The sequence below is a fragment of the Sus scrofa genome, chromosome 12 (assembly GCF_000003025.6).
Source record: "Sus scrofa isolate TJ Tabasco breed Duroc chromosome 12, Sscrofa11.1, whole genome shotgun sequence".
Taxonomy (NCBI): Eukaryota; Metazoa; Chordata; class Mammalia; order Artiodactyla; family Suidae; genus Sus; species Sus scrofa.
The window spans coordinates 48,266,359-48,292,045 of record NC_010454.4 but is presented as its reverse complement, the minus strand read 5'-3'; the positions used below and the strand labels follow the sequence as shown (position 1 = coordinate 48,292,045).

Sequence of the window (25,687 nt, the reverse complement as noted above, 5' to 3'; positions counted from 1 at the left end):
AGAGCTTTTTGTGCAGAACAGTGGAGTAGTCTGAGGTTTTTATGTTCATAGCAAAGGAGAGAGGAAGAGTTGGAGTTTGAAACTTGAATCACAGGCATCTGAAAAACAAGTATGGGAACAGTGTAGGTACAAGAGCAGACAGACTTGGATTCACATCCCAGCTTTGACACTTCCTGGCTTTGTGACCTTGGGCAAGTCATTTAACTTCTCTGAGCTGATTTCCTCAAATGCCAGGAAGAGAGAATAATACCTCCCGTGCAATCTGTTGTAAAGCTCTGAGAGTGCGCGCACGCGCGCGCACACACACACACACACACACACACACACACACACAAATGCTCTGTGCCTAACACAGGTCTCACCATATCTTAGTTATTATTTCTGGCCACAGTAAAATTGTCATTTATGACCCACAGATGGAGAGACAAGTGTACCTGCTGTTGGGAGCAGCAGATGTTTTCTTGAACCCCTTCCTGGTGCTAATTTTCATGGATGTGAAATCTTGACATAGCTCTTGTCCTCAAGAGGCTTAGAATTTTGTTGGGGAAACATGCTACATGTATAAAAATTCCAGCAGTTGGCATCACGTACTCAGTTCCAAATGTGTGGGGCAGACAGTGGGCGCATCAGAGAGCTTTCTCTTCCTGGGTTTTGTTTGCCCTTTTGTACCTGTTCAGCGAGGTGGCTTCTGGATGTTGCTGATGAGAGAATGTGTGGGGGTGGGAGGGGGTGTGTACAGATTTAGGGGAAGGGAGTCATGTGGGAATATGTAATTAATTTTTATACTTTCCCCAGTAAACCATCGACCCTTTTTATGATGTCATGAGGGATTCCTTAATTTTGCAGCTGCTTCCTGATTACGTCAGAGAGGAGCCTCTCACCCCACAGCCTGGAGCTGCACTCATACAAGAATTGGAAACAAATGAAGTGCTGAATATCTAATGGCTTCCACAGGGAGAGCCAGTTCAGACTTCCCAGGCTTCCTTCTGCAAGGTCTTCCTCAAGTATTTCTGACCCCCTGAAGTGTCTTTGTTCTGGAAAGACAGGACTGGCCCAGAGCCAAGTGGGTGGGAGCCTGGGGACTCCCTGACGCATACCTCCCCCCTCCAGGTGTTCTGCAGTCCCACATTCTGCCCCTTTCCTGGATCTCATTTGGTGGGTGTCACCCTCTTGAAGGTCTCAGGATCCTCTGGAACCTGCTGAGATTATCAGCGAGAGCCCTCCCCTCCCCGCTTCATCTCCACCTGCTCATCTCTTCGTTTTCCTTCTGCAGCGTTTCTCATATCTGTGTGCTCCTTTCCGTTCCCTCTCCCACTTTCTTATAAGAAAGACCTTCCATTTCTTTGGCATTATAAAGTTTATGAAATGCTCTTCCTATAGTTCCTCTTAATCCAAACAAGTTCACGTCCCCTTAGCTACCCAACCAGTTTCCTTCCCTGTTACTTTTTTCCAGCTCTGCTAATCTGTCCTAAATGCTTCAACTAGATTAATCTTCATAAAGTAGCCACCTCTGCCTCACTTAGCAACCTGAGCAACTGCCCTCCTCACTGCCTGTTCCTTACTGTGTTGTCATGGGCCCTGTGCTTTGTGGTCCCTGTCACAGGACATGCCAAGGACAGTGCTCGTAGTCCGGGTACCTGCCTGGTGTGTCCCTACCTTCGTGCTTCTTTAGCACACTCGGTTCCTCCTTCATCCTGTCGGTTCCGTCTTGGTTCATCTCTTGCAGCCCTGCTCAGAAGCGCCCTCTTCCATGAAACCTTCTCTGATACAAACTAGCTGGGAATGATTTTCCTTCCTTCTGGTGAGAGGAAAGCATCTTATTTCCATCTTCCTCATGGCATGTAGTAGTACATTGTCTTGAATTATAGTTAATTGGGTGTCTGTGTATGCTTCCTGTCTTCCCCATTAGAAGATCTTCTTCTCACGGACAATATCCTGTTTTCCTTTCTATCCTCCACAGTTGGGCTAAAGAAACAACCTTGGAATTAATGGGAGAGGTCACTCTTTTTTAGGAGGTTGGGATTTCCTTTGCCCAGATATCTACCCGCTAAAAGAAGTCAGAATTTTCTAATCCTGGAAAACGCAGAAGGAGTAGCAGGCAGGACTGTAGGGGCTCTTAGGGAGGAGACATTACCTTTCCTCTGTCTTGTCTCGGATGTTCCTTGTTTGGGGCTATGGATTGCCTTCCACCCAGCCAGCCTGTTGTTGTGCTGCTGTGTGGAAATAATTTGCTTGGTGCATTAGTGCCTGTTTTTTCTGACTCATTCATTCTGCTCCTCAGGGAATAAAATGATGCCCTGATGGCGTGGACATCTCTGCTTTTGCTGTGAGATTTTTGTCTGGTTCCTGTACAATGACTGACTCTTCCAGCTCCCTTTCTGCCAGCAACTGCCACAGGGAACTCTGTGGCCCCAACAGCAGCCGTCGAAAGATGCTCTCACTGCCCACTTCCTGTAGACAAGGAGATTTTGGTGGGCTGCTCAGGAACTGTGCCAGCCCTGTGTCTGACTGCTGACTGACTCATGAGAAAAGCAGCCTCATGTCTGAAAGATAAGAGCCAACAAATCGCCTCCAGGTGGTGTTAGTTTGGAGGTGACTGACCATTCACTTCCTCTCTCCGGGAGTTGCTGCTGAGGGCAGAATCAGCCAATAAGTGGTGTTGCCTACGTTTTTATCCCGCTGTTAATTAAGGAGCTGTGCAAATAGTTGGTTCCCTCTGGTGGAGTGGCTAGTGGACCGCAGTGCCCTCTGAATGCCTTCTGTGGCTGTCAGGGTATCAGACTTACGTGTCATCCATCCTGTGTCTTCCCTTCATTACTCTTTTCATCCCCTTGCCAGGAAGCTGGCTCTGTACACCAGGGGAGCTATGCTTGTTCCACTGCTGCCAGATTTTTCTGTGACCAGCCGAACCTCATCCCTGCTGATTTGGTTTCCTCCAGATTTCTCACGGACCCAGAAGTTGATCAGAAGTGGTGGTTCTGAACCCCTGTCTCTCGGCTGGGCTCAGTGGGTCCGGGCAGGTGGGCCTGCCCCTCCTCCCCTCCTCTTCCCTCTCCCCCCTCCTGCCTCACTCCCGTTTCCTGCAGGAGGACACTCTGCCATCCTGGAGCCGTCAAGCACAGCTTTGCTTTGGCAGCACCGTCGCGCACACACTGGTGGGAGAGGGGACGTGTTTATCACTTTTCCTGGAGATTATCTGTTTAAGCACTTCTCTGACAGTTACAATAACAAGGGCAGTGTGTTGTGTTTCCCAGCAGAAGGACACTTGCTGTTGAAAGATGTATAGCACTAATTAGAAATACATAACATCCGGCCACATGGCAGCCTTCTCCCGGCCGCTCCATTTCCTGATTTCATACAACTTTGACGACAGTTGGTTTATGTTTTCCATGAATATGTTCTCAGAAAAATGAGAAAGTCTCCCTGTTACCTAGGAGCCAGAAGAGTATTTCTGCTTGAGCAGATATTTGGGCAGAGGAATAGTGGGAGCTGTGGTCACCTGCCCACCTGAGAGCATGTGGGAAGGGGCAGAGCTAAGTTCAGACCTCCGGCAACTCTCTTGGTAAGAAATATTTTCATCTGACTTCCTTCGCCAGAACCATCCCCCTACACTCTTGAACGAGCCTGCTTTTGGAAAGAAGGGGAAAGGCTGTTTCACAATGTTAATGAGTTCCTCAGCTCATGTCAGGCTCCTGCTACCTGACACAAAGCCAGAGGAACCCAGGCAAATACCAAGGCAAACAATGCTTTTTCCTTTCCCCACCCCACATCACTTGTTGGCCTGGTCCAGCCCAATTCTAGGGATATATATGGGCATTTGTAAGTCTGGGGCTGGTTTCCTAGGCCTAGCCCCAAAGTGGGTAGACCTGGGAATCTGGATGCTATTTTCCCTGCTTTCTTGTATACGAGCGGGTACTTCTCAGGGACTGGCATCCTTGGACAAGCCTAAGTGAGGCGAAGGGCATTTCCTGAAGTGAGATGTCTTTCTCACTGGAGGCGGCCCTGGGTCTGAGCTGCCATTATTACTTGAGGGTAAATAACTGCCTTTTTTTTTGGCTACCCCGTGGCATATGGAGTTCCTGGACCAGTGGTCATATCTAAGCTACAGTTACGACCTGTGCCACAGCTGGATCCTCTAACCTACTGTGCCGGGCCGGGAATTGAACCTGTGTCCTGGCACTACAGAGATTCTCCTGATCCCGTTGCGCCACAGCGGGAACTACAGTAATTGTCTTTTTTTTTTTTTTTTTAACCCATTTGAAAGGTCCCAAGATTGCAAGGCCCCTGTTTTATTTGTACCTTTGTTCTTTAGCTCAGGGTCTGTAGATGTTCAGTATGTTCTTGTGGTACCGCTGAGCCTTGGAGGAGGGCCTGCCTTCCAGAAGGTTCTCTACATGAAGGGGCTAGAGAGCTGACTGAGACCCAGGCATTCTCACTCTAGCTTTGATACTGCCACCTGCTTGATCAGAGTGGAGCAGCTTACTGGTTTGTACCATCGGCCAGACCAGAACACAGCAGGGAGTGCTGCCAGGTCCTTCCTAGGGAGAAGGAGGGGGAACGGGGCGGGGAGGCTGAAGGGTTGAGGTGACTTGACCATGGCCAAGAGCAGCGCAGTCATGACGCTGCCTTTTAGCTGCTGCTCTGAGAGGTAGTTGAGCCTTTCCAGATGCAGCAGAGAGGCTGCAGTTGTTGCTACCCGACCTGGTCTCTAGACCTTCTTGTAGGAAGCTTTGAAAAGATGCCAGCCTAGACTCCCCAGAATCTTCAGTGTCATTTTTTTTAAGCAGGTCATTCTCCCCCTTGAGCCCTAAACCCAGAGTCTAACCTGAGGTTGCCATTTATCATAAAAATAGAGGCGTCTTGGTGAAAGTCTTCTCCCTTTGGCCCATCTTGTCCTTATCCAGGCTAATGAGAGTGTCTTCTTGTAGTCCTGGGCTCCTGGCAGCCCTTGGAGCTAAGATTCCCGTCCCTCCCTATCCCTTCTGAGGGCCTTCTCTGTACAGGTAACTTCTGCCTGAGACGCTCAGTTGATAGGGGGACACTAGTGTGTACTCACTGTGTCAGCTACCAGGCTCTGGCTTCCACTCATCCTGTCCTAACTTCCTCTCTTCTGGACCCACTCTCCCATTCTGGGCTTTGTTGCCGATTACAGGCAGGATGCTGGCAGTGCCTGGCAGGGGCCTAGGCCGAGCCGGGGTGGTACAGACAGCGCCGTTGCCTATAGGGAGGGTGGAGGAGAGAAGCTGGCAACTTCCCTCAGGTTGACTTACACACCTTCCCCTTCCCTGCTCCATCCTCCATCCGCTTGGTTCTTGAAGGCTTGTTTTCTGTCTCTCTAGCAGACGTTAAGGGCCTCACCAGAAGAATGAGAGTGGTGATCTATTCTAATCACATGGATTGTTACCACTTCCTTACTGCTGCCACGTTTGAATTGGAAAGTTAGAGGGTGGCGTTTGGGACCACTGGGCATCTGGAAGGCTGGCGGAAAAGCCACAATAGAAGATTTGCCACATCGATGCTATTCATATGTTGGGACCTTCTGAGCAGCAGCCTTTCCTTCTCACTCCCAGGGCTTTCTAAAGTGGTTTGGGGCTGGCTTTGCAGACTCCAGTCATGTTTGATTCCGAGGCCAAGGAGGTTAGGAATAACTGTGGTTGTGTAGCATCTCCCGAAGTCAGGACTTCAGTTAGGTCCTATCAAAAAGACTAGTGTCAGTGAGGAGAGAAGCGGGAGGGCTCCCTCTCGGCTATTGAGGTCAAAATGCAGGCAGGGACAGAGATCAAACATGTGGCTAATTATCCTTTTAACACTTGGAGATTCTGAGAGTTCTCCTGTATTACAGAGGGAGTTAACAGATCAGCTGCTGCCAGAGCAAGCAAGCCTGGCCCCTGATTCCATCTCCTGTGTGTATAGGCTGTCGTCTCCTCTGAGGCTGCAGGCTGGACGGCTGCCTTCTGTCTGTTACCTGTTCCTCTCAAGTCTGGGTGAAGTAGCTCTCGGGGGAGCCACTGAAGGAGCCAGTACAGGCGGTGGCTGGAGGGTGTGTTTGTGGCTCCCTCTAAGGAATAGCCCTGGCTGCCACCAAGGTGGCTCCTTTCCCTGACCTGCAGCCAGAGGAAGTTGGCCGTCTGAGACGGCGAGGGGGAGAGGGTGCTAGTATTGGAAGACGGATTTATTTTTTAGCCCTGGGGGAAAGAATTTGTGAAAATTAAAGCTAACTCTGATTAAGTGCTTATTATGTGCCATGAACTGTCCTGTGTAAAGTTAATGCATTCAGTGAAAATAGGTGATTTGTAAGTGTCATGTGTGTTCTCTGAGGAGAGACAGAGGGAAGAATGGAACCAGGAGTTTCCGTCGTGGCTCAGTGGTTAGCGAACCCGACTAGCATCCATGAGGACACGGGCTTGATCCCTGGCCTCGCTCAGTGGGTTAAGGATCTGGCGTTGCGTGAGCTGTGGTGTAGGTTGCAGACTTGGCTCGGATCTGGTGTCGCTGTGGCTGAGGTGTAGACAGGCAGCTGTAGCTCTGATTGGATCCTTAGCCTGGGAACCTCTATATGCCGCAGATGCGGCCCCCAAAAGACAAAAGACCAAAAAAAAAAAAAAAAAGGACCCAAATTCAAGAAGATAAAGTCAGAATTTGTATTTTTCTGATCTTGGTGGTGGTATTCCCTCTGTACATTAGAGAGACTGCTTGTTCCTATGGCTACAGAGGCAACTAAAGGGAGAGAGCATGCAGCTCTGACTCAAACAGCTTGTCTTGAGGTCGCTGGTCCTGGGGAAGTGATGGGATTACCCAGTTTACACAGGCGAGCCCTATAATACCCTGATTGGGTTCTCACCCACAGGCCAGGCAACAGGTAAGTACTTCACGTGCATTACATTACTTAGCCCTTCAGCTGCCCTTCAAGAGAGGGAATTTCACAACACCCAGCCTTAGCTGAGGAAGAGGAGCTCAGGGACGAAGCCTAGTCGGGTGGGGAGGAGGAGCCCTTGGCCACCGGGGTGCTGATGGCGTTGCCTTTGCCTCTCCTCAGACTGCTTCTCGGAGGAGTGCCGCTCTGTGATCCAGGAACAAGCCGCAGCCCTGGGCCTGGCCATGTTTTCTCTCCTGGTGCGGCGCTGCACCTGCTTACTTAAGGAGTCGGCCAAAGGTAAGCAGATGAGGGGCCCCCTGACTAACCGGAGGGCTTGCCAGCTCCTGGGTCCCGGCCAGATGAGCTCAGAATGCCACGCTGCTTTCTCCGTGGCTTCCCCCTGCCCTGCGCTTCCTCTTCCCAACATCCCCTCTTCCTTTTGCCCAGCTACCTGGTCCCACCGCCTCTGTGGCCCCCTTTCCTCTGTGGGGAACTCTGCCCTCTCTCTTCTCCTTTAGTAGTTAGGATTTTCACTCTACCTCTGAACTGCTGCGTGTTCCTGCAGCTTAAAGACAAAAACAAAAGAGAAAAGTGAGTTTGTTTCTGCCAGTGTTCACAGTTGATGTTTGGATGCTCCCTCTCTTCAAATGTCCCTCGTGGTCTGGTACCTTGTAGGGGCTATACCTACTGTGGACCAGCCATCTCAGGAGACTGCCTGGACCAGAGCAAGGGTTCTTTTTAGCCCGTGGGTTGAACCATGTCTCCATAGCCTTTAATTTTTTTTTTTTTTTTTTTGTCTTGCTATTTCTTTGGGCCGCTCCCGCGGCATATGGAGGTTCCCAGGCTAGGGGTCCAGTCGGAGCTGTAGCTGCCCGCCTACGCCAGAGCCACAGCAACGCGGGATCCGAGCCGCATCTGCAGCCTACACCACAGCTCACGGCAATGCCGGATCCTTAACCCACTGGGCAAGGTCAGGGATGGAACCCGAAACGTCATGGTTCCTAGTCGGATTCCTTAACCACTGCGCCACGACGGGAACTCCTCCATAGCCTTTAAGGCCTTCCTTAGAATTCCAAGCCTGATGGCCGAGTCACACAAGGTAGGGCTGAAGGATGCACCTTTCTTTCAGCTCTTGCATTGGTTTTGATGAGTAGTCAGGCCCCTCTGTTGTTCTCCTGCCACAACTTTTTATGAATGCCCTCCAGCTTCTGGGGCTGTGTTGGAGGGAGGGTAGGGGTAACTTTATTTTGAAACAATTTCAAATTTACAGAAAACTTGCAAGTATAATACTAAAAACTCTTACATACCCTTCACCAAGATTCCCTCGTTGTTAATATTTTACCATGTTTGCCTTAAGTTCTCTCTCTTTCCACACACACACACACACACACACACACACACACACACACTTAATGCTTATTCTTATATTTCTTCTGAACCATTTGTTGTAAGTTGCAGACATGGCAACCCTTTCCTCCCAAATACTTGGCTGTATATTTCCTAGTCACAAGGACATTCTTGTACATAACAGTACTGGTATCAAAATCAGGAAGCCAACATTGATAGAGTACTATTATTGAAGCTACAGACCTTACTGAGTTTGTACCAACTGTCCTAAAAAAAAGTTTCTTTCCAGTCTAGGATCCCCTCTAGGATCATGTCATGTCTCTCGAGTTCCCTTCAGTCTGGAATCGTTTCTCGGCTTCCTCTGTCCTTCATGATCTTGACATTTTTTAAGTGTATGGGCCATTTATTTTGCGCAATTTTTAGGTTTTTCTGGTATCTCCTCACGATCAAATTCAGGTTGTAAAGTTTTGGCAGGAATCTTGGTGCCATCTCAGGACAGCTGAGGGAAAGCTGGAAGTGGGGGCGGGGACAGGTGCTGGCAGCCAGAGTAGTGACCTCAGCCAGGCCCCAGGTGGAGCAGAGACAGCTGGCTGCAGGGCAGACCCAGTGCACTGGTTCTCTCTTTGTCCTGCTTTTCAGAATCCACTTAGGTGCTGGCACTTGGCCTTCGCTTCCGGGCCCAGCTTTCCTGTGGACTTGGTCTCCCTTCCCTAAGAGCTTGCTGCCGTCCCAGCGCCCCCGACCTCACTCAGGGGCCACAGCAGACGTAGGCCCAGTTCTCACCCTTTGCCTCTGCAGCTCAGCTGTGCTCTCCTGAGAATGAGGAGGACCAAGATGACATCAAGGTGTCGTCCTTCGTCCCAGACCTGAAGGAGTTGCTCCCCAGTGTGAAAGTCTGGTCAGACTGGATGCTCGGCTACCCAGACACCTGGAATCCTCCGCCCACCTCCCTGGATCTGCCCTCACAGTGAGTCAGCCTCGGCTCCCCCATGTTCCCCTGGCTCCCCTTCTGGTCCTCCCCCACCCCCACCTTCCCAGCCCTCTGGTCTCTGTCTTCCCGCTTCATTTGATCTTGGGTTTTCCCCTCCCTGAATGCCTTCCTCGTCCACTGATGTGTTAGGCTGCTTTTGCTGGTTCCCCAGCCTGTTCCTCCTCCTCTCTCAGTGTCTCTCTCTCTCTCTCTCTCTCTCTCACTCACTCTCACTCACTCCATAGCTTGCTTTGTTTTGTTCTTGTCTTTGCTCTTGCTAATTCGCACCACATACTCACTGTTCTCATTGTTCACACTCCCTGTCTCTGCAGCTGCCTCCTGAGTCTGGGTGGTGTCAGCCAGTGGTTGAGACGTTGTCTGTCTCCCTTTTAGTTTATCTCTGTGCTGCATCTCTCAGGCACTCTCTCACGGCTTTGCTGCTGTCCTGCGCAGTCTGTCTCCTTGCCTTCCTCTCACGACACTGTAGTGTGTAGGGAGGGGTGAGAGCATACACCTCTCTGTCCCACTCTGTCCCTGTCCCCACAGCACACCCTGCCCTGTCTCCATGTCTCCATGGGTCGGCATGGAGTGTGTTGGTCTCCAGAGTATGTGTGCCTGCTGGGCGTGTCTGTGTAGATCTCTCTGTGTTCATGTGACCTTTTTCTCTCTTTATTTATTTATTTATTTTTATCTTTTTGTCTTTTTAGGGCTGCACCCACGACATATGGAGGTTCCCAGCCTAGGGGTCGAATCGGAGCTGTAGCCGCTGGCCTACACCACAGCCACAGCAACACGGGATCCAAGCTGTGTCTACGACCTATACCACAGCTTCTTAACCCACTGAGCGAGGCCAGGGATTAAACCTGCATCCTCGTGGATACCAGTCATATTCGTTTCTGTGGAGCCATGACGGGAACTCCTTTCTCTTTTTAAAAAGTTGTGATAAAATATATAAATGAGAAAGTTTTTTAGGGTCACACCTGCGGCATATGGAAGTGCCTAGGTCAGGGGTTGAATTGGAGCTGCAGCTGCTGGCCTATTACACAGCCACAGCAACATAGGAGCCGAGTCTGCGACCTACAGCAGAGCTAACAGCAACCCAGACCCCTGACCCACTGAGCAAGGCCAGGCATTGAACCTGCATCCTCATGGATACTAGTTGGATTCGTTTCCGCTGAGCCACAACAAGAACTCCCAGTTTGCCATCTTAACCATTCAGTGCACAGTCAGTGGCATGGTGCATTCATGCTGTGTACTGTGTAAGGCTGTTTCTTATGTTTGTATCTGTGTGTGAATTATAGCTCTGGGTCTGGGTCTGGTTGTCTGTGTGTCTGGTTGTTTGGGTGTGGGGGTCTGTGTGTAGTGTGTATGTGTGTGGGGATTTGTTATTGAAGGGTCTTTCGCATGCCTTTCCATGTCTTTGTACATATATGTGTCCACATGTGTCCATTTGCTGTTTCCGTATCTTTGTCTGCATCTCTGCCTAACCTTGTGTGTGGCTCTCTTTGCAGGGTTCATGTGTCCCCATGAGCAATCTGTTTCAATGTGTGTCTTATCTCTGTGTCTTTCTGTCCACATCCATAACTGCATCTGATTCTGGGTCCATGTCAGTCCATGTGTGGTTTGGTTCTGTTCATGCCTCTCTGTGTGAGGCTGTGTCCTGTGGGAGTGTGTGTATATGTTCCTCAGTGCCTGTGCCCTGGCCCTCCTGGGCCCGTGTCATGTTTGTCTGTGACTGTGTGTGTCAGTCGAGGTCTCTCTGTCAGGGGCCAGGGACCGAGGTCTGTATGTGTGTGTCTGCCTGTATCCACCTGCCTGCCTCTTTGTTTGCCTCTATTTGTCTGTCTCTGCTGTTCATGTTTGTCTGTATCAGGGGTCAGCAAGCTATGGCCCATGAGCTAAGAATGGTTTACATTTTTAAATGGTTGAAAAAGAAAATCAAAAGCTAGGATTTCATGACTTGTGAAAAGTATATGAAAGCCCCATTTCAGTGTCCATAAAGTTATGGTAGAACACAGCCATGCTTGTTTGTTTACACTCTGTCTGTGGCTGCTTTCACACTGCAACAACAGAACTGAGAAGTTGTGACAGAGAGCGTATGGTCTACAGAGCCAAAAATACTTACTGTCTATCTGATTACAGAAAAAGTTTGCTGGCTCCTGATCTATGTCCATATTCCCATGTGTACCATTCTTCTGTGTGTTAGTGTTGCTGTGAGTGTGTGTGTGTTTGCACAAGAGTGTCTTAATGTAGTGCATGTAGGCACTTGTCTCTGTTGACTCTCCATCTCTCTCTCCCTCTCCCTTACTCTCTCTTCCTATCTCTTTCTCTCTCTTACCTCCCTTTCTCCCTTTCCTCCACCTCTCTCTCTCCCATCCTCTGTGCTGTGGTCTCTGGCAGGTGGAGTGTGCCCAGAGTTCCTTCAGGCTCGGTGTTGGGTGTGTGCATGTGTGTTTAGGAACAAGCAAGCATCCATACCCAGCATCTCGTCATTCTTCTCCAGGGCTCTTCTCTGGGAGGGGAAGGTATGGGAGGATGGAGGAGGGCTATCTAGGATGCTGCCAGTGGCATTTCTAGGGAGTGGGGAGGGCTGTGTCTCTGGACTGGGGCCACCCATGTAAGTCTCCTGGACTCATGGGTGACCCAGAGAGGGAAGGCTTCAGTGGAGATTCTGGCCAGCAGACCTTTGTGTGTGGACTCTAGATCCTCACATGTCTTCCTTGCTCCTCACCCCAAGAAGCCCTGGACCATTAAGGCTTCCCTCCCCTGCAGCCCCCACCCCAGCTTAGCTCTCTAACCATGTGGCTGATACAGTACCAAAGGAGTTGCTGCATCTTTCCTGTGAACCTTTCGAGGTTTCCAAAATGCACTCCAAGCTGAGGCCTCGTGAACCAGAGTTGAGCCCTGAGCTGGGCAGCTGTGGCCACACAAAGGAACAAACTGATCTGCTGGCTAGGGGCAGCTGTTTCCCAGCAGTGTTCCCCAAAGAGTTAACATGTACAGCCTCAAACTTTTCAGGCCATTAATCTGCAATGCCGACGAGGCAGTTTGGAAAGAAACTGACAAGGAAGGTCTCTGCTCTCCAAGTATCTGAAGCCACTGCTTCTGAGCATGTGCAGGGCCACAGAGTGTTCCTCCCTTCCTCTGGGGGCCGAGGAGGCAGACCACTCGTCCCTGGAGCTTGGGCTTTCCCTGGGTCGCCCCCACCCCAACCGAAGGTCCCTCAGGTACGGTCCACTCAGCCCCAGTTTACCCACCTCCTGGCCCTGAGGCCTGTTAACTCTCTTTTGCGACCTGTCTCACTTCATCCCTCCTCCCTCTCCCGTTCCCTTTGGCTTTTGTTTGGCTGAGGAAATGGAAAGCTCACACAGGAAGTGCTGGGCCTCATTTGCTTGAGGTGCTGAGTCTGTTTTCTCTTTGGATGCTGCAGCAAATGGCCCGTTGCCGGCTCATGCGAGCTGCTGCCCATCTTTGGGCAAGGGCTCAATCTGCAGCTGGGCACGTGCTCTGTGCTACAGCCATCCCCAGCTGGGCTTCACCTCCAAGGCTGCAGAGAGGCACGGGGGTGGGACATTTGAATCACATTTGCTTAGTCTTTTCAGACTTTTCTTCACAGGGAAGGCAAATCTGACCACATAATAGATGGGATCTGAGCTCCTAGTAAACGGGTTCCTGTAGCTGTAACTTGCTTTTTGACGGTCCAGTCTAGGCTAGAAAGTCGGGGGTGGAGAAGAGTCCCCTCTACACTGTCTGTCTTTGCAGTTGGGATCAATGACTGGTTGTCTCTGGAATGCAAGTTTAAGCATAAAGGAGAGGCTTTGCTATCCCGGGGCGACCACGAGGCGTGGTGGTTTGAGGGCTGGTGCCACTTTGGGACCGCGCATACCTGGCCTGACCACCCCTGAAGGTCATTCCACCTCATGGCCTTCCGAGCACTGGAAAAGTGGAATCAGAATTTACCTCCCTTCTTTCCAGTCCCTCTCATAACTGCCTGACACGCACGGAGTGAATACTCACCCGGTTGAGAGAGTGGCAAGGTATGGTGGTTCTGTGGGTTGCAGAGTGGCATCTTACACCCACTGATCTTCCATAGTGCGGAGGCTTTTAAGACTATAGGGCATAGCATACTCCAGAGAGTTCCATAGATGTCAGAACAGTAATCCCTCTGACACTCTTAAGGTCCTTGTGGTGCTCTTCATTTTGGAGGGTTTAGGAACGCTCTCGAGAGAGGAGGAAGGAAACGGCTTCCACTTAACGCCGCTCCTGTGTATGTTTTCAGTGGTCTTTGCCTGCGTGTGCTCTCTACAAAGACACATCCTCATCGATCCTAAGATAAGGTGACCAGATAACCTACACTTCAGTTTGCTTCTCCTCCAGAAATCCCACTCCCAAATTGTCGCCTTCATATATTTGGATCCTTATTTAATCTTCCTCCCTTCCTTCCCGGTCTTTCATTATGTTACTGTCTTTGCTTGTACAGTTAGAGTCATTTCAGAGCATCTTCCACTTTCCCCGGGGGAATTCCAGAGCACCTCATTCGTCTCCTTGGTCCTCTCCTTTTGCCTGTATTCCTCTTCTTCTTTCTGGTTAAATTTACTTTTTTTTTTTTGGCAGTAGCCACTTAGGCACACATGGACTACTTAGAATGATGACAACAGAACATCAGTGACACTGCAGAGTGTCCAGGGCAGGATTTCAGGGCCATTTGTGCCTTCCCACACAGTGGCACTTAGTAGGTATGTCTGCTGGGATCAGCACCCAAGTTACTTGACTTCCCATTTGTATCTGCTAAGAGCTGTAATAGGATGGCTTTACATCCCAGGAAATTTTTGGTCCAGAGGATTGTAGCAGGGTGTGGAAAGTTGCCTTGAGCCACTGTAAAAGACAGTGTAGAGTGCTTTGGTCGATTTAGAACAGACCACAGTGTTCGGAGGGGCCATCTCCTTGGGGTGGGGGAGGAGCGGGGAGCACAGTTTCTGGGCGAGGCCTCGTTAGAGGGGAGGGGCAGCTCCTCCCTGTGTTACCAGTGAGCATGAGGCAGGCTGTGAGTGTCAGGTGGTGGAGAAGAGCAGAGCAGCGGGCCTCCACGAGCCTAAGCGTAGCCCCCTTGCATCCCAAGACCTTTGGCGAGGCCAGGGCAGTGGGACAACCTACCTCATTTCATAGTCTCTGCTGAAGCCAAATCTTCCCTCATCTTGATCTCTAGTTCTCAGTAAGTGAAAGAGTCAGGGGACTTTGAGAACATCCAAACCTAGCCCAGCTGTGGCAGTTGGTTTATTGCTTTCAGCTGGTACTTGAACCCAGGTCCTGGTCTTGGAGGCTTTCCCAGGTTTAATCCCCAGAGCTTTCTCTGCAGCTGTATGACACTGCGCTGACCCCGAATGAGGATAGGAAAATAGAACCAGTGCCAAGCCAGAGTCTCTTTTTCATTTGGAGTCTGGCTGTCTGCCCATGACCAGGGTTACATAATGGGAAACATAGCTGGGGCTCTGGAGAGCCCGCGTTTCACCAGGCTGCCCAGACCTTCGCATTCTGATGCTATATATCTTCCTAATTGTAGCTCGGATGCATTTATCACACTGTTGGATTGGAGTACTGATTTAAAAAGAAAAAAAAAAAAAAAAAAAAAAGAAAAACCCTCCAAAAATTCCTGGACTTGCTGCCTTTCCATGGCTTGTCTTGTATAGTCTACAGAGCATGCTGGAAAAGGTTTGTAGGGAGCCCTCTGAGGTGCTGTCACATAGAGAGACATGGGGATATGTAGGGAGTATGCAGTAAGCTAATTTCCGCAGGGAGCCTACATGTGTTGACCCTGCAGACGAGATAGAAATTCCTGAGCTAAAAAACAGCTCCTTCGCTCACCCTCAGAGGGCAGCTCTGAAATAAGAACTAATCCCAAGTCTAATCGGCACCCCTTCAAGGACGCTTAATACGTCTTCCCAGAAGGGCATTTTAGGAGGTCACTAAGTAATAGTCCATCAGCACTTCCCTGAAGGAAGTGGTGGTGACTGTGGGAAGCCCCTTTGCTACCCTGGCTCCCCACCCAGTCTCCTTGGCTCCGGGTTGGGGCGTCAGCACTATAGCCTGGCACCAGGGGGTTCCTCTTCCTCCAAGTGCTGAGTGTGGGGCACACGTGATCTCTCCCACGGCAGGAGCTTCTGCCCCCTCCCCACTCCTCCCCCAGGACTTCTTGTGAGAGGAAGGGGTGTTGGCCTAAGGCTCCAGTCTGACCCCAGCAGGGTACAGCCGCTGACCCCAGGGAGAGTACTTTCCAGCTCTGGGCTGAGGTTATTTGGGTCCAGTGTGTGCTAAACTAAGAAGACGTGTTGGAGTGGTTACAGCTAAAAATTTAGAGAGGCAGGAACCGTGAGAATCCGCACCAGGGAGGCCGCCAAGGGCTCCACTCATGCCGTGGAGATGTCGAGGTCCCCTGGGGGCTGCTCTTTCCCAAACACACAGTACTGATGGGTTTAACACACCATGGTGATGCGACCCAGGCCATACATCTGAATGCAGCTTGGGAGAACTGAAGTCAAATAAGGCACTGACCTAGAGAGCGGTTCAGGGAGGCACAGAAGAGGTACTTGAGAAATCCTGGAATGAGGTTACCGTGACCTGTTGTTGGCCATAGGGCTCCAGCTGCACTGCTTAGAACATGAAGTTTATGTTCTTGGAGTGGTGTAGGTGACTGAGCCTCAGACTGATTTTGCCCTATTGGGCAGACTTAGTTTAAGTTGGGCACTCTTCCAAGGGCCCAAGTTGACTCGTTCGTGTTAATTAGAAAGGCAGAAAGGATCTTCTTTAACGGAGTCTCGTATTTTTTAGTGGTTACCTAATAAACAGCTATTCTCCTTGGAGGATGGTATCTTGCTACCCATGTCTTAACTCCTAGAACAGTGATCCCTGATAACTTTATCTCCTGTTTATATCATGGTGGCATCTGGAAAATACACTGTAGTTTCTAAATCTCAGAGAGTGTGGCACAGATCTCCCCCCACCCCCACCCGTCTCCACCCCATCCTGTTGAGCTGCCCAGCCCTGATGCCGGAACCAGATCCTCAGCCTACTGAAAACAGAGTTGGCATGACATCTTGGCTTTCCGAGGGGCTTCCTAAGCTATTTCAAGCCCGGGTACTGGTCTTTTGACTCTCCCAGACTTCTTGGATTCAGGTCCATTTCTGCTATTATCTGCTCACTTCCTGCAGTTTTCAGCAGTTGGGTGGAACGTCCTCTAGGGCTGCATTGGTCTTATGTGTTTGCCTTGGAACCCCATGTGGAGGGTTGTGGGCTAGAATATGATGGCCCATAGGCAGACGAGTTTCCAAAGAGGACATTACATATCTTCAGAGCATTTCTCTTCTGTGGCCTTTTGTCTTCCCCTTTTGTGTCTCTAGTCCATGGACTCTCTCTTTTTCAGGTTCCTTGTGCCTGGTTTCTGTGCCATCTTAGCTGTATTTCCAGAGATCCTCACCCCAGGAACCCAAGAACCAACTCATTTCCCATCTGTACTACTTCTCTGATCTTCCATAGCTCCAAAACACAATGCAGGGCTTCTTCTCACTGAACTCTTTCCGGGTTTGTTCTGCAGCTGTGGAGTTTGAATGTTAGTGTTTAAACAAGCTGGTATTACACAGGAAATGGCCACCTCCACAGGCCCCTGCAGGCTTGTAACATGGGGTCATTGTACTTGATATTAATCACCAGTCAGCCTGTTCCCCCAGTAAAAATTTGAAGGGGTGTGTGAGGGCCCAATCCTCCTTAGACTTAGACTCCTTAGACAGAAGGATGGCCTGAGCCCTGGTCGGGCCTCCACTTCTCCATTCCGTCTCCCCCTCTTGATCCTGCCCGGATGGAGTTTGCAGAAAAGTTCATACCTGACCTCTTGCCTATAAAGCTGGCAGATCTGCCTTTCTTTCTGAGTTCTAGGAAGGAGATCGATTATTGTGGTGTAACTTGCCTCACATAATTCACACCTTAATCTTTCTGAGCATGCTGTCATTCAGTAACGTCTTGTTGGAGGACACTGCAAAACTGTAGAAACACAGAACCCCTCTGGTTCATCTGAGATCAGGGCTTTCTCAGTTCCTTGAACTGAAGCTGCTTTTCTAATGCTGTTTGCAGGACTAACCATAGCCTGAAGGGTTAATCTGATTCCCCAAGTCAGTATACCCCCGCAAATAAGCAGCCAAGAGTGTGTGTTGGTTCATTTCTGTGAAATGTGTTTCCCTAGTCACCTGGGCTGGCCTGGGCTGCATTGTATCGGCCGGCAGCTGCACTGCACTCAAACTGACAGCTACATTAAACCTTGGAATTCTGAGGCAATAAAAAGTAAATTAACTCTTATTTTTTTCCCTTCCTGGTGGAGTAAGGGAATGCATGTCTGTGGGGAAGTGAGTGGGCCTTGGTCCTGAGCGCATACCTCTAACTAGCCACTGCTGGTCCATCCCAAGCTAGGATCTGGCGTTCAGACTCCAGCAGAGGTCTGCTTTCCTGGTGTGTGGTGTGTTCCATAGGGTTGGGCCACTGGGTCACCCTGCAACTGCTGATCTCCTGCTCACTAGTCGCGTCACAGCTGCCTGAGAGGCTCCTTTGCCACAATTCTGAGAGCCACAAACAGACTCATTGGATGCAGTTTCATATGCTCTGGCTGCCTTGTGTCTGCTTGGTGAAGAATGCACCCTAACTTTTAGTAGGTTTTTTTGGGCTCTGGGAGCTTCCCCCAAATATGTGTTGGGACCAGAACAAGCCAGAGGGACTTGCCCGAGCCCATAGCATTCTAGAGGGTTCATTTAGAACCAAAGAGGGCTTGAGAGTGTCTGAAAACGCTTTTGGGGAGTCTTTTCCCAAGCATTTCTAAAAGAGTGGGAGCTACAGTTAAAGTTCCTCGTAGCCCCCAGAATTTGACTTTGGGCTCCTTGGCCCAGACCAACTTGAATCTTTAGAGTCGGAGGGCTTGCAGTGGGGTGAAGGTTGGAAGGCAGTCCTCGCTGGGATAAGGAACTGGAGCAGGAAAAAGCTAACTTTTCCCCTTCTACTCAGACAGGAAACCCTGTGTTCACCCACGGAACTGACCTCTCAGCCCAGGGGCCTGACTGGGGTAAGCTGAGGTGATGTCGCTCAGGTTCCAGGAATTACCTCATCCTTTTGCAGATATCTTAACTTTTGAGCTCAGACATCTCACCTCGTTCTTCAGAGTACTTCTTCCTTTTGGTGTTAGTTTCCTGATACTCCCCTTTTCCCACTCCCTTGAGGAGTCACCGTATGGCCTCTGGGTGCCTAGTCAGTTGTGTTTGTGTCCGTATGGTGCTTAGCGAGGGAGGAGATAGCTGATGGTGAGGTGTGAAGTCCCACTGAGACACCAGAAGAGAGTAGCCACTCAGGACAAAACCAGTCTGAAGGGATCAGAGCAGAAATGAGCTTTCATCGGGGCACTTCCTGCAGGAATACACTGCGGGAAGGTGTATTCCTTCAGTTCTGCTCAGTCTAGCTGGGCCTTTGGGCCACTTCACCTTTCTGAGTTGGGAACTTGGGGACACTTCCTATGTCTTTTGGCATCAAGCTGGTGTCTTACAAATCAAAACTAGGGCAGGAGCTCTCATCCACTTCATTTTTGCAGTGAGTCTTAAGGTTTTGGCACAAGGTGGGTGGTAATGGGCAAGAGGCAGATGTGGGCAGGGGTCCCTAGTGGTGGCCAGCAGTCTCTGGGAGGAGTCAGTTTTGGTTTATCTGAGCCTTAGGGGACAGGGGAGCATGGTAATGAGAACCACATGGTACCACATATTTCTTCGTCTTGGATCCAAGATGGTAGGGGTGGGAGGATGAGAGAGGGATGTGGGGCCTCCCACTGTGGCAGCCGTGGGTAATTTTCTGCCGCCTCTCCCTTGCTGAAGATGCTGCTGCCCACCCTCCCCACCCCCGGCTATGTCCTGAAGCAGCCTTGACCTGCACGGCACCAACCAAGGCCCCCAAGCCAAGAATTCAGCTGGGAGACTTTTCACCTTCTTCCTTCTCACTGTCGTCTTTCCTGTTTATTTTCCAAATTGCTGCTCTGCAGCCGAGCAGTGCCTCTTGGCCAGAGCTCACCAGCACTGTGGGATCAGACTCAGGCAGTGGGCTCAAGTGGCCAGCAGGGCACTGGGGGAGGAAGCGGGGAGCTGGAAGAGCCTCCCTGTGCGTCTCCCATGGGCAGCGCTAACCTCGGAGGCGGCCCTGAGCAGCCCTATCACATCCGGTGCTTGTCTCTGCAGCCGGGACCGGAGGATAAACTATCAGAGCTGTGGGGCAGTGCATCATTCCTCTTATTATTTTCTTCTCTGCAGATGGGGTCGTGGAAAGTTCAGTTCCTTTTAACCCTCGAAGTTCTGTTTATTCTACAGCTGGTAGCCTGAATGCCGCGTTTCCCATTACATCACAAAGGGGCTCAGGCAGATCTCTGCACTGAAACGTGTTGCAACTGTTTATTTTTTTCCATATTTAAACATTTCTGACAGCCAAACTCAGCCGAGCCAAAAGATGGAGCTTTGTGAATGAGTCTGGTTGTCGGTGTCTGTGCAGAGAGAGGCTTTAGAAAGCTCTCGTCCCTCCGGTGATTCTTCCCAAACATGTTCCTTTTCCTGGGCAAAGCCTGCGAGGCGAGCTCCTTGTGCAGTACACGTGTGTTGATTATGTGCCGTTGTGTGATTAATGGAGCTGTGTTCCGCCCAGTTCCCAGGACACTCTTGAAAACAAGATGTTTCATTTCATTGCCTTTTCCTAGTGCAGTTATTACAGTAAATAAACCAGTGCAGGCTCCTTCCACCTGGAGCCAGTCGGGGAGTCCCCACACCTCTACTCCACGTTCTCCCCCGGCATCACCTTCTGTGCCATGTCCCTTGAATGTCCTCTTTTCTGCTGTCTCCCAAAGGCTCCCGGTCTCCAGGAGAAACGAATTGCTCAGGTCCGAGGCCCCTCCCTGGCAGATTTGGCTCATGCGCAGTAACTCCTCTGGGAAGATTCCAGGATGTAGCTCGCTCTTACAGCTCACTTTGCTTCTTGCCGCTCCATCTCTTGCGCCTAATTGTAAAGTTTTTCTTTGTTATTTTATGCAGTTCCCTCCTTTTAGAGTGCAACTTAGCATCCATAGAGCATTGCTTGTTTCAGACTCGCTGGTTAGGTAGTCTTCTGGAAAAGAAAGCCAAGTCTTGTACAGCCTGGGGCCTATAGACTTGGCAGGCCCTGGATCTGACCACAGTTTGGCTACTTGAGCTATGTCCTCTGCAGACAAAAAAGAAAGCTCTAAGGATCCTTATTAGCACCCACCAAAGCAGGGATCTGAACCACAGTTGTTTTTTGTTTTTTTGTTTTTTTTGGACAAATGGTGGTAACAAATGATTCTGCCTGGAGTTTGAAGTGGGGAGATCCAGACCTTGCATTTTCAAGATTTCTGCTCAGGTTCAACCAGGACCTGGTGATAATGCAGTTAGGGATGACCAGCCATCCCAGTTTGCCCAGGACTGAGAGGTTTCTTGTGACATGGGGCTTTCAGTGCTAAAACTGGGACAGTCCCTATATCTGACCTTCCAGAAGTGCGTGACAGAAGCGGGAGTGGGATGAGGATGACCAAGGTGGCCCTGGTACTGGTTCATCTGCTGAAATGCCCGGGAAGCTTCACCCTCCTGGGAGGATCTTGGCAGGCCAGATATGAGGTGTTTGTCGGGTGTGTGTTTGTTTTCCTACTTGTATATAGGAGGAGATCCCCCCCCCCCTTTAGGGCCACACCTGCAGCATATGGAAGTTCCCAGGCTAGGGGTCGAATTGGAGCTGCAGCTGCCGGCCTACACCACAGCCATAGCAACGCCAGATCTGAGCCATGGTCTGTGACCTACACCACAGCTCACAGCAATGCCAGATCCTTAACCCACTGAGCGAAGCCAGGGATCGAACCCACGTCTCCGTGGATACTAGTCAGGTTCATTACTGCTGAGCCACAAGGGGAACTCCTAGGAGGAGAGTTCTAAACATTGTAGGGGACTAGGGTCGGGGGGCGGGGGGTAATAGCCATATGAGTCTGTGGGATGTGACCAGCCCCTCTGACCATGAGGAAGGCAGGGAGATTGGCACTGTGTTGCTGTCTGTGTGGCATATACTTGGCTGGACAGGAGTTGGGGAGTTCTGGGAGCCGCCCCAGGCACTGGTTGTCTTGACTGTTTGAGTAAGTGTCTCAGGCACACTGTCTGGAAAGGTGACAGGACCTGCATTAGGCAACTGATTCTCTAAATTCTTTTTCCTTTCTGGTTAGGATTAAAAACTCCCCTAATCAATTTCAACTTCGCATAGATGGACACACACCCACCAGATTACTGCCATGAGTGCACAATTTTGTATCCTAGCTTTCTGGGTTAGATTTCCTGGCAGATGCCAGCCATAGACAACATTTGCCACAAGTACCTCCCTGCCACAAGTGCTTAGAATACTGTAACTGGTCCCTCTTTAGAGCTGCTCTTTTCTTACCTTATGTCTCACAGGGTTGCTGTGGATGTGTGGTCAATGCTGGCTGATTTCTGTAACATACTGACTGCAGTGAATCAGTCTGAGGTGCCACTGTACAAGGACCCGGACGATGACCTCACCCTCCTTATCCTGGAAGAGGATCGGCTTCTCTCGGGCTTTGTCCCCTTGCTGGCTGCCCCTCAGGACCCCTGCTACGTGGAGAAAACCTCGGATAAGGTCAGGCCCAGGCCAAACATCCCTCCCCATTCACCCCTCCTCTTTATTCTCCAGACTTTTTTATTCTTGGGAAGTTTTCTGTGCAAACGGAACATGATTAAGTCATTGAGAAGGGTGTTAAGGGAAAATATCGACCTTTTAGCCGCTGACATCCAGCTCTGTGTCCTGAAAAAAAAAAAAAAAAAAAGCCCTCTCAACTTCCTTTGGTGTGTGTGTGCGCTCGCTGGCATGTTGTATATACGATCATTTCCTCACTTGTTTAAATAGTGCAGCTTGTGTTGGCAGTGCTCTCACTCAGCTCCAAATGGTTTGCATCATGCTTAAAGCACCCTCCTTCCTCCCCCCTCTCCGCCTTCCCCCCAGCCACAAAACTCCGCACTAGGAAAACAGCCAGGGCTTTTTCCCTTCTCTGAGGAGGAGAGTGATAAATAGGTGACTAGAGAGAAGCAGACACCATGTGTTAACTTACAAAAAAAGCTTTTAGGAATATGAAGCATTCCCCGCTGCCTGGTTTCTATTTTTCTTCCTCCGAGGACTGTGTTTTAACCTGAACTTTTTCCTTGTCTGTCTGTTTATAGAAAACAAAGCCCATTGCCTGTTGCCCTGGTGGGGACTGTGAAACTCTGAGTCTCTGCCTAACAGTTGGGTCTGTGGCCAGGTGTGGAGCGTAGGGCAGTCCCTTCTGCTTCACATTCCTGTGTGGTGGTTGCTGGGCTGGGGAAGCTGCACCCACAGACCCCCGGGAGCAGGTCCCTTGTGCCGAGCAGAAGTCGGCGACTGACCTCTCTGCAAAGTTGTTGGCGTCACATCCCCTAGAGGGGAGCCTTCCAAGGAGAGTCCACAGGTTGCTTCCACAAGGAAGTGTTTTGAGCCATATGAAATGTAGAGAGAGAGATGGGGTAGATTTTTTATAAGTCAGTTAAAACCAAATTCCAAACATAAACTGCAAATATGAGAGATTTTATATTGAATATGAAATTTTTTTGGCTTTTTCTTAGTGAGAAAAGAATATATATATATGTTCACTGGAGAGAAGTAAAAAGAAGAAAAGTATCCATGGTCCCTCTACCCAGTGGTACCACAACTGCTGTTTTTGCTAATTTTTAACTAATAGTATATACACACAGCACTTTTTTTTGTTAACACAACTGGGGGTCATATTATACATGCTATTTATAATCAGCTTTTTCATTTAATATCTTTTAATGTTTTCTTACATGGAATCATTTTCGGTGATCACTTGGTATTCTCTGCTATACTAAGCTTTCTTTAGCCAGTCTTTGCTTTATTGAACCACGCGCCCACAGCATGTGGAAGTTCCCAGGCCAGGGATCGAGCCCGCACCACAGCAGTAATTAGAGCTACAACAGTGACAACACCAGATCCTTAACCACTGAGCCACCAGGGTACTCCTGCCTGAGTTTTTGAACTTATATAAACAGAGAAGTGACTTCTTATAGCAGAATTTTTATATATATATTCCCTTTGGTTAAATCTCTGTAGTTAGGTAAAATGTTCTAGACATTGACATATCAAAAACCCATACTCTTTGGACACATTTAATGGCTCATCTTGGGAATGTGAAAACCTCTCTCTCTCAAGAGGAATATTCGTTTTGTGCTTTTCCAGTGAAAAGGTGGAATGAAATCCTACTTTTTTAGTCTCAGGAGGGAATAACAATGGGGAGTTGTAGTATGTGAGGCTGAGGACAGCTAACGAAGTCTAGGCTTTGAGGAGCTGACAAACTGGGCAACCGTGGCTTGGGCTGGGGGAGTGCGAGCATGGACTGTTCTTCTGTGAGCATAGGGTGGTCTTGATTCTGAAGGGTGCTTTTGGGAACTGGCTGTTGGGTTAGCTGTCTCTCAGTGCAAAGCAAGGAAGGAGACCTAATCAGTTTCACACTTGGTAAGCCCTATCTTCTCACCTCTCTCAGCTCTAGTATGAGCATATGATACATGTGTATGATACCGTTTGCAGTATGAAACAATATATGATAAGTGTACGACCTGATCAGAGAAAGATACAAAGTCAGAGGTCCGTGCCCTCAGCCTGTGGTTGTGTGTGAATCATAGGCTGCCCCGGGCAGTTGCAGCTCACTGAGACTAAGGTAGGTCTCTACCTCAAGGACTGTGAAATAGGTGTGTCCAACACAGCAGCTCCAGATCCTGAATTTCTCTCCCCCAAACCTGGTTTTTCTTCAGTCTTCCCATCTGTTAAATGGTAACTTTAACTTTGGGGTTATTCGTGTCAGAATTCTTAGGGTTGGGGAGTTCCCGTCGTGGCGCAGTGGTTAACGAATCCGACTAGGAACCATGAGGTTGTGGGTTCGGTCCCTGCCCTTGCTCAGTGGGTTAACGATCTGGTGTTGCTGTGAGCTGTGGTGTAGGTCGCAGACGCGGCTCGGATCCCGCGTTGCTGTGGCTCTGGTGTAGGCCGGGGGTTGCGGCTCCTATTCGCCCCCTAGCCTGGGAACCTCCATATGCCGTGGGAGCAGCCCAAAGAAATAGCAAAAAGACCAAGAAAGAAAAAAAAAAAAAAGAATTCTTAGGGTTGGAATTCCCTCTGTGGTGCAGTGGGTTAAGGACCTAGCATTGCTACAGCTGTGGTGTAGATTGCAGCAGTGGCTCGGATTATCTGAAGTTCCCTGGCCTGGGAACTTCCATATGCTGCAGGTGCAGCCAAAAAAAGAAGAAAAAAAAAATTCTCGGGGCTATTCTTGGCTCTTCTCTTCTACTCACACCTCCCTATCTAATCTGTCAGCAACCCAAGTCTTCTTTCTTTCAAAATAAATGCAGATGCAACCCTTTCTTACCACTGCATCCTAGCTCAAGTCAATGAAATGTCTTTTCTCTGGTTCTTTCCTCCTCCTACTCTCCGGTCTTTTTTCAGCACAGCAACTGGAGTGATCTCTTTAAACCACCAAGAAGATCATGTCACTTCTGTGTTGACAGTCTGACCCAGCTCCTGCTACTTTCCTTGTGCCCAGTATTCTTTAGTCACATTGGCATCCTTGCTCTTCCTCAGACAGGCCACACATTCAAGCCTCAGGCTCTTTGCACTTGCTTTCCTCCTAAACTGTCCCCAGATAGTTGTGTGGCACTTCCCCTCCCTTCTGAATGCCACCTTGTTGGAGAGGCCTTCCCTGGCTACCCTGTATAAGATGTTACATGCCTTCCTTTTGCTTTTACTCTGCTTTATTCTCCACGGCAGGAAAATATAATATCTCTTGAATATCTAGGATGTGTCAGTCCCTGGAGTAGGTACTTCTGTCCAGTGTTTCATTGAGTCCTCACAGTATGCCCGCCAGGTAGATATTAGTACCTTTATTTTGTGAAAGAGGCAGCTGAGGCTCAAGAGAGGAGTGAAGAATGATGATAAACTCACTTGGGACACATCTCCATGGCTGACCTCGAAGATTGGAATGGACGTGTCAGAGGGACTCTTTAGGAACTCTTGACCCTTTAGATATCTGAAGGAGATAGACATTTTCTACAGCTTCTAATGTTCACTCCTAAGAAATGTAAAGTACCTCAAGGACTTTGTAGTAACCACGTGAGCAGTTTCACTGCTAGTCACGATTAGTCACATGTTTGGTCCGGTCTGGGTGCTCACTCAACAGACGTTGGCTGAGCACACCGATATTACACTGCATGAGAGAGCCAGACATACAAGGCAGCTACCCTCCTGGTTTGGAAGACAGTTTATGGCATATGCAAAGATGTTAAGAGGCAACCTAAGTTAATTTGAACCAATAGTTAAGGAGAAACTGTTGAAATTTTGTTGCGCTGGTAGTTTCCCAATGAAGACAT

General features: G+C 49.6%; 1 protein-coding gene across 7 annotated transcripts in view; it reads left to right on the top strand.

The window, feature by feature from the left end:
- The window catches only part of SMG6 (SMG6, nonsense mediated mRNA decay factor), a 214,292-nt gene that overhangs the window by 94,951 nt on the left and 93,654 nt on the right, over positions 1-25,687 (top strand). For 6 of the 7 annotated variants that reach the window (XM_021067586.1, XM_021067587.1, XM_021067588.1 and 3 more), the window contains 3 exons: positions 7,037-7,153; positions 9,002-9,170; positions 21,677-21,878. In XM_021067586.1, coding sequence (XP_020923245.1) covers positions 7,037-7,153; positions 9,002-9,170; positions 21,677-21,878 — 488 coding nt within the window. Of the gene's footprint in view, positions 1-753; positions 3,563-7,036; positions 7,154-9,001; positions 9,171-21,676; positions 21,879-25,687 lie in introns of those variants that run through there. The other variant, XM_021067591.1, reaches the window with a different exon arrangement.